Source organism: Pelodiscus sinensis, chromosome 16 (assembly GCF_052426305.1).
Source record: "Pelodiscus sinensis isolate ZL-2025 chromosome 16, ASM5242630v1, whole genome shotgun sequence".
Lineage (NCBI taxonomy): Eukaryota > Metazoa > Chordata > Testudines > Trionychidae > Pelodiscus > Pelodiscus sinensis.
The window spans coordinates 40,244,838-40,259,162 of record NC_143067.1 but is presented as its reverse complement, the minus strand read 5'-3'; the positions used below and the strand labels follow the sequence as shown (position 1 = coordinate 40,259,162).

Sequence of the window (14,325 nt, the reverse complement as noted above, 5' to 3'; positions counted from 1 at the left end):
ACTTTAAATAGGTTTGTTTTAAAAATGAAAGTCTATTTAATCAAAATTTTAAAATCCAATTAAAATAAAAAAAATTTTGTATCTTAAAAAAACTTTAAAAAAAGGAAGTCAGGAGAGCTGGGGTCTATTTCCAACTCTGTCATTGGACTGTTGTGACCATCTCCAGGCTTAAGTTTCCTCATCTAATAAGGCACTTTAATATGACTGGAAAAGAGCATCCTTAGACGGGTACATTTATTGTTGGGGTTTGCTGTGGGTTCAAGACGATGGATGCTGTGATGCTGGCAGGTGCTTTTGGGGCGCAGGAGAAAATGAATCAGACAACGGAGCTTCAAGAGATCACTTGAGAAATTCCTCTTGAAGCTTGACAAAAGCCATGTGCAGGTTTGCTCTGACTTGCAGCTGCGAGGCATTGAAACAAGATGCCTCTTTCTGTGGAAAAGCTCAGGAAAGACAAGTGCAAAGTGCTTCATTTAGGAACCATTAACTGCCCAGCTACAAAATGGGAATGAGGCAGTACAGTAGTGCTGCTGAGAAGGGTCATTGTGGACAGTCCTCTGAAAAAAGCATCAGTTCAATGTTCCGCTCAGCCAAAAAACTCACAAACTTAGGAGCCATTAGGAAAAGGGCTGTTAATAGCACAGGCAGCCAGGTTATGTAGGTAAAGGACTATTTGTAATCCCTTCTCTGAAGAAGCCATAATGCCATAAAATGGACTGACCTTGTGAGTGTGCCGTATTGTTGTTACAAGTGAAGTGTCTGTCGTGGGTGCTTGTGTCACACTACAATCCAGGAGTGTGGTTTCCCGGCTGTGGAGCCGGTGTGACTGAATAGCGGCGTATCCATAGTGACGCAGGTAGCAGTGATGGAGGAATGGCTGAGCTGGGCCAAATACAAATGCACGTGAAAACCATGGTGCATCGGCCTAGCTGCTCCTCTGGGGCCGCTACCCATGCGACCAAACCTTCGCTGCTATTTATCCTTGCGCTAGCCTATTTCAGCATCCGCGACTATGTTCGCATGGTCCATGTTGTATGGATAGCGGCCTCCGGGCTCCAGTTCATCACATAGCCCTAGCCGGTGTGGCACGTGCTTGTGGCACCCTGTGTTGTCACTCTGGGGGCCCCTCAAAGCCCTTTCGCCAACAAGATGAGGCCATTACAGATTAGGCCATTTTAAAGAAGATCTAAATGTTGGGATATGCCCAGAGCAATAAACATGCAGGCATGGAAGGCCTCCAAAATCCGAAATCTCCCCCCATCCACCGCCAGCCTTGTGCAGGTCTGCTCTGACTCACGTGGCTTTATTTAGGAGGTTCAGACACATTCACGGTTCTTCAAATAGCAACCCCCTCGCATTAAGGGTCAGCTCGGACATTGAAGCGCGACCCTTTTGACAGTGACAGCCTTTGCCTGAGAAGATGGGAAATATCCACATAGAACCCCATGCTTCGCTATGTCCGTCTGCTTTCGTTGTCCCTTCATGGACTTCGGTGAGTTAATCCAGAATTACACCAAGAGGATAACTTGGTCCAGCGACCTCGCTGTATTTTGTCTCTGATGGAAGGTTGGGCAAACTAGTGCAAAGCAGCCTCGGATTCTGTGTTTTATCAGAAAGTGCATTAGGCATAGACAGAGCGAATGATTTGTATACACTCTCAAACCTGCTGAATTCATCTGTCAAACCTAATGTCTAAATATTGAGAGAGTGAAGTGTCTGTACGCTATGAACCCAGCGTTCAATGCACACGGTGAAAAGCAGGGCTTAACCAGCACGGTTCTCCTGCTCTGATAAACTGTAGCTGTCGTTCATAAAAAAACCCTACAATTTGTAGCCCACGCTGCATTAATTTGGAGACGGCAGCTATGGTATCGCTGTGACCTCCTAAGCGGTAATTTGGTTGGCAGCACGTTGAAAATCAGTGGTCACAGGGTTACATCGTATCTGATGGATGAGTGGTGAAGGATGAGTGGCATCATTCAGCCTTGCTTTCTGGGCGCGGGGAGCCAATCATGGGGGTGCTCGCACCATCTGTACGGGTGTGTGAAAGGTTTTTCTTGAGCAGAGTCCCTTAAGGGTTGTGCATGTGACCTCCACGGTCTTACGCTCCTCCTCTTACGTGCCTGGAGAGCGAGGTGACCCCATCTGCCAGCCAGTTCCAACAGAATGTCAGAACTTCTCAGCATGCCTCTGAGCTAGCCCCAGTGCAGGACGGATGGGCAGCTTACCATCATAGTTGGCAGGCGCTTTCTTTGATGCGTGTGTGTTATTGCCTGCTGGCAAACAGAAAACAAAACTAGGCAGCGGTGGAGACGGGCTTTTCAAGCTGTTACGTCTTGGTCACCCTCGGCAGGGATTAAAACTCATCTGTTGTGTGGAGGACTAATTCTGTTGGAAGATGGACGTGATGTGCCCATACTGATTCAGGGAGGCCCGTATAATGGCTAAGTGTGATGCCCTTGAGAAATGCACATCAAGGTCCAGAATGACCTCAACATTCTCCTCCAGGATAAGTCCATGACAACAGCTTCTGACAAAGAGATTCTGAAAGAACAAGGAACCCTCCCTCTGTGTTCCTCGAATACACCAGAGAGGAGGGGAATCACCCAGTCTTAAGGGTTCAAAGAGCTCTCCCAGATCTGAGGGGACCTTGTATCGGCACGCTCAGGTCATTTGGGGAAAGGATGTCTTCAGTTCCTTGCTTGTAGCTTAGTGTTTAGAATGACCATCTCCGGCAAAACTGGTGTCGTATAACTACATGCAATGGGACAGAATCAAAGACTTCCAAGGTAAATTCCCAGCAGAGTTAGAAGAATCGACTTCCATCTGCTCCGGAGGAATGCTGATTGCAAAAATGTCAGCAAGTGGCACTGAACTCAGACAATGTGACCTGTGGGAACTGTCCCCATGAGAAGAGACTCTTGACTTATTGCATTGGGCTTGCTTAGTGAGGTCCAGACTACACTCCGGGCCTCCCTTTCAGTGGGCAAGATCTCTTCTGTGCGAAGACAGGTGACACGTTGCATGTGTTAGAGGACGCCAGGCCACATGAAGGTTGTTTGGTCTCCATGCCCTGGAGGTCAGAAGAAAGCAGTATAGACCTCAAGCTTTTACCAAACAGGGTTCTCAACCGGCCACTTCGAAATGTTTCTTCCATCAGAGACCTTTAGATCAAGGTAGATGGAGATCAAGATTCCAGAGGAGGAAATTCTTTGATCCATCTAATATTTTGGCACCATCTGCTCATCCTGAAAAGAATCACTTTTGATGCGGCGGTTGAGGATACATATACAATCGACTGGAATTTATTTCCCTCCCTTTTTTTTAAGAGGAAGGTCATCCAGAGGGGCAATATTATACAGTCCATAGATTCCTGAACACAAGCAATCTGTCCTGGGGAACTCCATGTCAGCCCCTTTTTATCAAGAAGCCGTGTTGCAGTGGGAAGGTTGCAATACTAAACACAGCAAACACTGGAGTCTCCATCTGCTGGGACAGGCCAATTCTGTGCTTCATCTGGACCCTGCATCTCTGGACTTGGCAGTGTGGAAGATTCTGGGTTAATGCCCAACTAAGGGGAATGTTTATTGTCGGTATAAACAGTCGTCTTGCAGAATAGAAAACATTCTTCTAGAAAAACAGAGTTGGCAAAATGAAAGAGAATTTCAGCTGGGGTGATGACAAGTGGATGTGTTCCTACCTGTTCTCCTATTCCACTCTTTCTGGAATACCTTTGAAATGGCTTAATTTGTCTTTAAGTTCTATTTAGCAGCACTTTTGGCACATCACCCACCCATTACAGGTTTTTCTGTCATTTCCCATCAAACAGTTGTCAGATTCCTAAAAAGGTTTGAATCTCATGTTTCCCCCGGCTAGAAACATATCTCCCCCGTGGGACTTTGAATGTAGTACTTTTGGCTCGAACACTCCCTCTTCCCCCCCCCCCCCGCACACCGTTTTCCATACTCACAGAGTCAGATTAAGACTTCATCCTAAATTCGTACCAAAGTGCCGCTGGGACGTTCATATTAACCAGTCTGTTGAGTGACCACTTTTCTTCCTAGGCCTCGTGTATCAGACATGCAGAGTATGACATTTTGATCTCAAAGGGGAACAGCCCTCTTATGCCACCCAAATAGCATGAGAGCATTTCAGAAGAGCCTTAGGTTGTTCGTAGCTCATGGCAGCCCTCTCTCGACTAACAGACTGTCGTGGGCTGGATTAGAGCAGCCTATGGGTCTGAAAATTGAACCATCCTTTGGACATCTTGGCTCACTTTCCCTTCAGGAGCTGGTTGCAGCAGGGTAATTAGTAGGAACATGCAGGGCGGCTACGTGGTCACCAGCTCATGCATTTACTAGGCATTACTCATTGGAAGCTTCCTCCAGGGTGAATGCTCAAACTGGAGGAGCAACCAGTCTGTCTGCTAGTCTTGGTTCAGACAAACCCTGTAGCTCCCTCCTCCAAAGAGGTGAACAGCTTGACCCTCAGCATGGGTGGGACCCAAAGAACGAGTGCTTGCGTGCCTTACTCTGTGATTCTTGGAGGTGTTCTGTGCGTGTGGAGCCCATGACCCGCCCTTCATCCTCACAGTTCGGCGTCTGCTCATTGAGGCTGTGGGCGGTGAAGGATGTGGCTGGCCGTTGGGGGTGTCCCATTCTTTATGCTCTCGGGAGGATGGATTGCATCTAGGGGTGGGTTCCCCACCCCCTGAACATCTCACACGATCAGTTACTGTACGTTAAGTGACCGTTCTTTTCTCTGCACAATTGTTAGCTCCTTTTCCAAGCGTGCAGTGTGTGCAAGGGAAAACGGGCGGGGGGGAGGAAGGGTGTGCGATACTTATGTCAATGTGAGAGCAAGGAAACAATGCACATTTCCATTTCGGGGCCAAACTAAAAATGCTGGAAAAAGAATTGATTGGTCTTTAAGCAAAAGCGAATATTTTTGTTTTTTCTCAAGGAAATTAAACATTTTAAAAAATTGTCCGTTCGAAGTGACATTTCATTCTCAGGTGCTTTAAAATGATGGTTTCCAAACGGTCCGTTTCAATATTTTTCAATATGGGACGCTGACGTTATTGAAATGTTTTCATTTTTGTGCTGCTGAAACTGTTTGCTGAGTTTGAGCCACATTTAGTAATAGTTTCAGTGCCCCCCAAAATATATATTTGCCAAAAAAGTCACCTCTCTCTGTCACCCAGTTTTATTACTTTAGAGCAGCGATGTCTTTTCATTACTCTCTTCTGTTACTCCTGAATGTAGCGTACTTGGATTCCTAGATTATTCAATAACTAGAGCGCTCGGCGTAGGTATCCAGAATTCCAGCTGGGCAGGAAAGGGTTTCCTAACTCACAAACACTTTTGATAGTTTAAAAATGACCATTCCCAACTGGGATGAAACGCTGAAGTCTCAAAACATTTCATGAACCAAAACTCAGGTCAATTATAATGTGGGGTTTTTTTCCAAGATTTTTTCTTTATAACCCTTTGTCATTCTCACCATTTATTTGAAAAATTCCTGATCCGCTTTAGCCACAATACTCAATTTGTTACATAATATATTTTTTTTAAATTAAACCCTGAATGTGTATTTTTGATGATGTTCTTATTGATGTGGTGAATAATAGCAAATAATCTGGTCTGTTAGCACTTGCCAAATCTCCGTGCTAATACATCCCTATTCCCCCTGTGTTCCTTGGAGGATCCTGGGGGCTGACAGGGGAGAGCTGCGTGTGTGGCTTAGAATCTGATGTCTCATTGCTGTGAGTCGGCGCAGAAGGGTGTTTTGTGTCGGTTCCGCCTGCGTCCATTCAGAGCTCCTCTGTTGGCTGGGGAAGGTGTCGTTAATACTGATTCTTCACATTTGCCTTTCACCGCTTTTTTCCCCGTCGTCGGCATCACGACTCCCTGCAGCATTTTGGCACCCAGTTCATGTGTGAATGGTGTTGCTGTACCAACAGCGGGCTGGGACGTGGGGGTGCTAAGAGCCACTGAACCGAACTGTAAACCCTGTTTATCAGGGGTGGGGAACCTCAGGCCCGGGGGCCGGATAGGGCCCCCAAGTCTCAGGGTCCCCCCCCCCAGCATTGGGGAGCCCTTACCGGTGCGCCAGCCTCCCCACTGCCCCACCACAGGGCTAGAGCACACAAAATCTACTAAGCTGGGGCCCCCCAGGCTCTGGTGTGTGTGGGGAATGTGGGGAGCGTTGCTCTCCTCCGTTGGGCGGGGGCATGTCAGTGAGGGTTTGGTTTTTTTTTTTTGCTTCTCACTTGTGTGCAGCCCCCGACTGATTTTTCTGAGTCAGCAGCCCCCAGCCAAAAAAAGGTTCCCCACCCCTGCTATAATAGAAACCACTTTACGCTGTGGGGGTGGGGGCGAGGGAATACTTCAGCATCCCCCACCCCTTCTTCCAGCACCTCTGTGTGCAAACCTCCTCTTAGCCACCTGTTTTAATAATAACAATATACTAGAATGGAAGCTTCCTGCTACCTGAATTGCACCTCCCCCTTCTCTTCCACAAATGGTTCCCTCCAGTAATCAGACTCCCAGCTGTGTGACGCTTCCTGCATCTTGCAAGGCATGTGGGATAAATAGAGTTGTCCCGAATAAGGGCTTGATCCTGTGAAGTGAACCAAGGGGGTCGGAGGTGCTGCGCCCCGGGGGAGGGGGGGGAGAAGGCCTGGAAGTTGGACTGTGCTGGACGGCCCAGCAGAGGGGGCGGTTCTGGAATTGCCTTTATGGGTCATCTGGTGTCATCGTGAGGCATTCAAACAGATGTAGCAAGGGAATGTAAGCAGGAAACGCTCCCGGCAAAACACACCCTCATTTCTGCACTGTGGACACGGTGCTGTTCTCCGTGCAATTAGCGACAGACCTCCCTTTGACTTCAGAGGCTTTATATGACCACCCATCAGATGGCCCACGGTGACGGGAGATAGAAATACACACGAGCCTAATCTAGCATAAACAACGAGAACTTCTGTAGCACTTTATAGACTAAGAGATTTAGGGTTAGGGATTTATCGGAGCATAAGCTTTCGTGGGCAGTTTTCCCTCACTGGGGTCAGGAAGGTTAGCATCATCGTGCTGTTTTTCTGACAGGTGAGGAAGTGGGCTTTTGCCCACGAAAGCTTATGCTCCAATAAATCTGTTAGTCTATAAGGTGCCACAGACTTCCCATTGTTTTTGAGATTCAGACTAACTTGGCTACCCCTCTGATACTTGCCTAATCTAGTGTGTTTGCTTGTAAATCTGAGAGGGTATGTCTACACTACAAAGTTAGTTCGAACTAACGGACGTTAGTTCGAACTAACTTTAATAGGTGCTACACTAGCGCTCCGCTAGTTCGAATTTGAATCGAACTAGCGGAGCGCTTAGTTCGAACTAGGTAAACCTCATTTTACGAGGACTAACGCCTAGTTCGAACTAGCTAGTTCGAACTAAGGGCTGTGTAGCCCTTTAGTTCGAACTAGTGGGAGGCTAGCTCTCCCCAGGTTTCCCTGGTGGCCACTCTGGCCAACACCAGGGAAACTCTATGCCCCCCTCCCGGCCCCGGACCCCTTAAAGGGGCACGGGCTGGCTACGGTGCCCGTGCCAGGTGCAAGCCTGCCAGCACCCAGCTAGCAGACCCTGCACCTGGCACGGCACAGAGCCACCCACCCGATGCCCCCCAGCCCACCCCCACTTGCCGGGACCAGGCTGGCGGTTCCCGGGAGCTTGCCCTGGACCGCAAGAGGCGGGCACCTTCCTGGGCTAGTGCAGACATCGTGGACCTCGTCCACGATCTCCGCACTAGGCACAGGAAAGTGGCTGTCTAGGGCAGGAGAGCTGCCAGCCTGGCCACCCAGGACCAGGTGTGCATGAAAATCAAGGGGGTCCACTGAGACCCCCGACCCTGAGCCCTGAGCCCTGGCCGTCCTGGGTCAGACCAAAGGTCCATCTAGCCCAGTAGCCTGTCTGCCGACAGCGGCCAACCCTAGGGACCCTGGAGGGGATGGACCGAAGACAATGACCAAGCCATTTGTCTCGTGCCATCCCTCTCCAGCCTTCCACAAACTTTGGGCAGGGACACCACTCCTACCCTCTGGCTAATAGGACTCCATGGACCCAACCTCCATGACTTGATCTCACTTCCCTTTCAACTCTGTTCTAGTTGTAGCCTTCACAGCCTCCTGCAGCAAGGAGTTCCACAGGTTAACTATTTGCTTTGTCAAGAACAACTTTCTCTTACTAGTTTCAAGCCTGCTACCCATTCATTTCCTTTGGTGTCCTCTAGTCCTTCTTTATGGGAACTCAGGAAGAACTTTTCTGAATGCACCCTCTCCACCCAACCCCTGCTTTTAGAGACCTCTATCCTGTCCCCCCTCCGTCTCCTCTTTTCTAAGCTGAACAGTCCCAGTCTCTGTAGCCTTTCTTCATCTGGGACCTGTTCCCAACCCCTGATCATGTTAGTTGCCCTCCCCTCTCCCAGCCTTTCTCTTCCCCTCTCCCACCTCCTTTTCCCAGTCTCCCCCAGTTTTTTTTCAATTAAGACAGAGTCAATGTTGGAAGAAACGTTATCTTTATTTTGTACATCAATAAGAAGGGGGGCTAAGGAAGGGTAAGTGGAAGGAGGTGAGGGAGGAATGGGGTACGAGCCCCCGATGGGGAGGACTGGGCTGGCTCTGCGGGCTTCTGGGGGTGGAAGCTCTCCTGCAGCCCCCCAATTACTCCCTCTCCCCAGATGGCAGCCTGCGGCAAGTGCAGCCGGGCTGATGGCCGAGTGGTGTGATGTGCCCAGTGTGGGCACTCAGGGCACTCCAAGCCAGAACTTCTTTGCAAGCGGGGCACCCCTTAGAACTGTGTGTCCGGGGTGGGGGTCGGGACCCTTTAAGCGCAGCCCTCGGCTAGCCTGAGACAGCATCTCCATGCTCTAAGTCCTCCTTTTATGCCCTGCCGGCACTGCTTCCGGCCATCCTTAAGCCCTGTTCAGAGTCCACTCAATGTGGACTTACTAGTTCGAACTAGCAAAACGCTAGTTCGAACTAGTTTTTAGTTCTAGATGCGTTAGTTCGAACTAGCTTAGTTCGAATTAACTAATTCGAACTAAGTTAGTTCGAACTAGCGCTGTAGTGTAGACGTACCCAGACTTATTCTCGCAGGTTATTTTAGGGGAGAAATGCAATCCTCACTGAAGGAGGAGGTATCCGACCAGCCTAAATTCCTCATACATTTTCAGTTGGCTGAATTATTCCTCACACTGACAGCTCAACTAACTGTTCTGTACTCTGGTGTGTGCAGCTGCACCAAGGCTGCATTTCACTCCAGAAGTGGCTGCATTTCAGAGATAGATGAAGTGAGGTCAGTGAATAATCCCATATGAATCTCTATTTATGGAAAGTAGTTTGGGATCCTTCTAAAACACAATTAAAAAAAAAACTGAACAAGGCAGTGGTAGAAAAACTACCTGAGTATGCATTTTCCAGGCAAAAATCACTCCCCTAAAAGATCTGCTTTCTAGGTGCGCCATATGTGAGTTTTAACCAGTGACAGAAGATTGATTTTATTTCTGTTTTGTTTTGTTTAAAGAGCAGTGTCTATGTAAAATCCGATTAAAATCACATGCAGTCCAAGCTAGAGCCCGTTCTGTAGTGGAGTATCCCAGTTCTCCATATCTGCTGTGCCTCCCTTAATGCGATGTATATAAGTTCTACCTTCTTATATTGAGTGATTTATGTGCTTTCTGCTGTAAGGGGATATGGAGTCTTGCTCCATTATTCTTCCCCTCTCTCCCTTCCTCACCCTCTTTGTTTACTATGGGAAAACATACTCCAGAGCATGGGCTTTCCCTGCATGATTTGCGAGGTCTGACTGTGCCAGAGTAGTGCCGGGGAGCTGCTTGCTAGCAGTTGACAAATGCCCCAGTGCTGAAGTTGGGTGGCCTTGTTCTGGCTGAACGTGTTCCTCTGGAACGTGCCTTTGGCTGGGCGCTCTGGGCAGGTACCAGGGTGTTGGCAGCATGCTGCTCAGAGCGGACTCGGCTGCTCTTGCTTTCAGCTTAAAGGAGCTGTTGGAGTTCTCCCATTCGTGGTGCGGGGGGTGGCAGCTTTCTTCGGAGTCGGAGGGGAACCAGTGTCCCTTTGGTGGGCCACGGCTGCGGCTCTCAAAGTGCGGCAGCTCCCCAGCCTCGTCTTCCCCCGCGAGGTTGGAGCACCAGCTTGCAGGGGAAGGAAGCAACTCCCCCCCCCCCCCCCGGCTGGGGCAACGGCAGCACAGGAAATGGCTCGTCTGCAGACTTCCCTGCGGCTCCCATTGGCTGGAATCACAGCCAATGGGAGCAGTAGGGGGCAGTGCCTGGGAGTGGTGGGAAGTACAGAGCCAGGAAAGCATCTCCCATTCCCCTTATGCCCAGACCTTGCACCCCCATCGCCCTCATGCACTTCCCCTCCCGCCAAGACCCGGCAGCCCCATCCTTCTCCTGCACCCGCCTTCCTGTCCAGTCTCCCGCCCCGCTCCTGCACCCGCCTTCCTGCCCAGTCTCCCCGCCCGGCTCCTGCACCCGCCTTCCTGCCCAGTCTCCCCGCCCGGCTCCTGCACCCGCCTTCCTGCCCAGTCTCCCCGCCCGGCTCCTGCACCCGCCTTCCTGCCCAGACCCTCCGCCCTCAGTCCCCTCCGGCACCCTACCTCCCATCCTGGCCTTGCACCCCCTCCTCCTGCACTCATTTTGTCATCATGGGTGGTTGGTTGGTGGTCCATGGAAAGGCCCAACAGTTTGAGACCCACAGGGCTAAGGGGTGCTGTGCTGCTGGATAATCTCTCTCCTAGACGTGACATGGACTGTGCAGAGTGGTGACTTTAGAAATTCCACAGTGATTTGGACACACAATTCTCATTAATTTTAATAGGAACTGGGCATCAAATCCCCCACAGCAGCTTTGGAAATCTGTCCTGCTCACTAATGATCCCATGATGTTTTTTCAAGAGCAGGGTTAACCCCAGAGTGGTAGCTGAACGTGATTCTGCTTCTCTTAGGGCCAGTCCTTCTTTTAATGTATGTTTCATAGTTGTTGCTCTTTCTTCTAATCGGCTTGGCTCTGCTATGAACTGTTACAGCATCGCCGTGCTCCACGCTAGGGTCAACTGCATCTCTCCCATTAGTGACGTGCTTCCTCTATCGTTTGTAAAAAAAAACCAACAACCCACCAAAGCAAATAAAAATGCTTTGGGATGAAAGGAGCTGCTTGCTGGAAACCACAGAAGTTATTGTGATTAAGAAGAAGTCGAAGGAAGCCAACTCAAAAAGCCCTTCTGAGATGCGTAGTGTGGAGATAGCCGTGCGGAGAGCGTACCCCACGCCTGCTGTGTCAGCTGACAATGGAATGGTTGTGTTGCCTAAGCACACAGCAAACAGTGGGTGTTAAAATACACCACTTCATTATACAGGTTGAACCTTTTTAATCCGGCGCCCTTGGGAACTGACCAGCGCTGTACCAGAGAATTTGCCAGGAAATCAATATTGTCTAGCACAGTGGTCCCCACATTTTAGGGCTGCCGGGCGCCCGGAGGCGGGGCCGCTGTCGCGCCGTGCATCCGGGGGCGGGGCTACGCATGCAGCAGGGTCACCCACACACCCGGGGCCAGCACCGCACGTGTGCCGCGCGCCCGGGGCAGGGGCCGGCCCAGATGATTCGGCGGACACACATAAATGCCTCGACGGGTGCCATGGCGCCCGTGGGCACTGTGTTGGGGACCACTGGTCTGGCACAATCACCAACACTTCCACGGCTTGCTGGGCTCTGAGAAGGTAAACTGGGGTAAACTGGAGCTAAATCACAGCAGAGCACTCGGAGCCAGGAGGGGGGGCTGTAAGCAAACTTTATGGGACCCCGGGAAACTTGGCCACACTCATGCTAAGTGGACACGCGGCTAACTCAAATCCTGCCGGACCAGAGAGTGCATCACTAGAGAGGTTCAGCCTGTATATAACTGAGAAAGTAAAATGTGAGGGTAACAGTCTGGGTCACGACTGGCTGAGGCAATGTGTGATCTGATCCGCTTCCTGAGCATAGAGACGCCACATGACGACAAATCCGCCAGCAGGTCCTCGTAGAAGTGAGAGTTGCTGAACAAACCGTTTCGGTTGCTCTTACACCAGGCTTACGTGTGTGAAATTGTCCAGCGTATGCGAGGGGCTCCCCGAAATGGCAGGACTTGCTGGTCAATGGGAGTCCGCTCTTCCTGACAGTGCTAAGTTGGCTCACCTCGTGTGCTCTGCGGGCGAAGTTGGGAAATCGGAGCAGAGAGTCTTTTGCCACCGGGTTGTCGTGGATGTTTGGCTGCGTGCGTGTTCTCTTGGTGTGTTGTGCTGCGGCGCCAGATCAGATCACCCATACAACAGGATTCATTCAAACTTCCCAAGGAGACCACAAGGCTTGGGGTAGTAAAGCACCTGGCCAGGTGTGTTGTGGATGCAACAGGATGTCTCGGCTCCAAGGTGGGGTCAGGTGTCCTAACACGTGTATGCCCGTGACAACAGACAGCTCACTCCGTGCCCACCGAGTTAAAGCAAGGGCGTCCCAGCGCTGACAGACTGAGACAGAGTCTGGGGCAGCAGTTTCCAGATCACCTTGTGTTTTCCCTGTTTGTTACCTCCCCTGGGCCTTTCCGCCTCATGTTCCCAGCAAAATGTCCCAGCTCGTCGCTCTTATCAAGCTATCTTACTGAGGGCTCGGCTGGGGCGGCCTGCTGGGATGTTTACACGTTCCGTGTGTTTCGGCAGTGCTCGCAGTACCCTTGCCGAGTTCATACACCAGACCTTGACTTGCGGGCAAACATCTGCTTTTGGGCCTAACTTTTGCTGACTTTGGCCTTGCACCAGGCCCAAGCTGCCGGCTGTCTCTTTCTACAACACAGACCACAGACTCACATCCAGCCTCTGGCTTTAGTTACCGCCTGATGGCTAGTTGGTGACCTGTTGAAAAAAGGCCTGGGGGTGAGGAGACAACATTTTTTCTTACTCTTCGTCTCTGGTTCCTGGCAGCTGAAAGAGATGTTTGCACAGAACTTGTTCCGCTTATAAGAAGCACATGGGATCTTTCCAGGGGGGATAAGGCAATATGCCACGTTTATTGAGAATAGAATGGCAAAGCAGTTAGCATATGCTTACAGAGAGACACACACGCAGACACACGCTGTCTCACCAATCAATGTTCTATTTACCAGTCCATGGTCCATGGCCAATCAGATTGATCACAGATGGAGGAGCAGGGGTCTATTGGTCCAGACTGGTGTTCCATTCTTGGCAGGACGTCCCCCCAAATTATGGCAAAGCAGCTCCTTTTTATAAAAGTTTTCCCTCACAGGGATCTGTAAGTTTTGCTTCTGTTGGGTGTTTGTTGTCTCTGGTTGTTTATCTTGCTCCTTCTCTTCTTTGCTCCGCCAAGCTGAGCTGGATTCGATCATGAATATCTTGTCCCAACAGATAAATGCTCCCCTCTTTCCTCGGTGGCCCAGGTTGCCAGTCTGCTCTCGTTTGATATGTAGTCATCTTTGGCACCTCCTAGTCTGTTGTCAGATCCTCCTCCTAGCATCTGGTTGACTTTCACACTTCTTTCCCACACGTTCCTCACTCTCACGCACAGAACAAGGGTTACAAGCAGAATTTCCAAAGAGCAGATCAGGCCATTCTTTCACTATATTATATTACAATATCTACTTCAGAACTAAAAACAAAATAACAACCAGAAGAATCTAAAACTATTTCTACTTCAAAATGGTTTGGCAGAGTATACAACCATGAAACATATTAAGACTTAATACTTAAGACTTAAATGCTTAGAATATTCTATCTCTATCTCTATCTCTATCTCTATCTCTATCTCTATCTCTATCTCTATCTCTATCTCTATCATCTCTCCCCACACACACCTGTATCTATCGATCTATCTAAAAATTGGAAATAGTAATTTTTCTGGTACAAACTGTCCCCCCACACTTTGTATGCAAGATGCACTGCTGTGATTGGAGCATGAAGACTGCCATTCAAACCTCAGAGGCTCCATGTAGGTCTAAAGCTCCGACAGCCAAGTCAGCTGACTCTCCCCCCCCCCCCCCGGTCAGGGAGCAGATGTATGGTGCGAAGGAAGTAACCCCGTACCTGCTTGTGTCCTTTGCAGTGACGACCACGCTCTCCTCCTGGTCGGGACACGCCAGGAAGTGCAACGAGACAGCCAAGTCCTACTGCGCCAACGGCGGGGTGTGCTACTACATCGAGGGGATCAACCAGCTGTCTTGCAAGTGAGTGAGGGGTGCGCTCGGCTGGGCGCAGAAGCAGCTCTCAGCGGAG

At 50.0% G+C, this 14,325-nt stretch overlaps 1 protein-coding gene across 6 annotated transcripts in view; it reads left to right on the top strand.

Moving 5' to 3' along the window:
• The window catches only part of NRG2 (neuregulin 2), a 198,824-nt gene that overhangs the window by 120,230 nt on the left and 64,269 nt on the right, over nt 1-14,325 (top strand). For all 6 annotated transcript variants that reach the window (XR_016346987.1, XR_016346986.1, XM_075900097.2 and 3 more), the window contains one exon: nt 14,156-14,276. Coding sequence is in view for 4 of the 6 variants with exons in the window: in XM_075900097.2 (XP_075756212.1) it covers nt 14,156-14,276 (121 nt within the window). In the remaining 2 variants the exon portion in view is untranslated. The remainder of the gene's footprint in view (nt 1-14,155; nt 14,277-14,325) is intronic.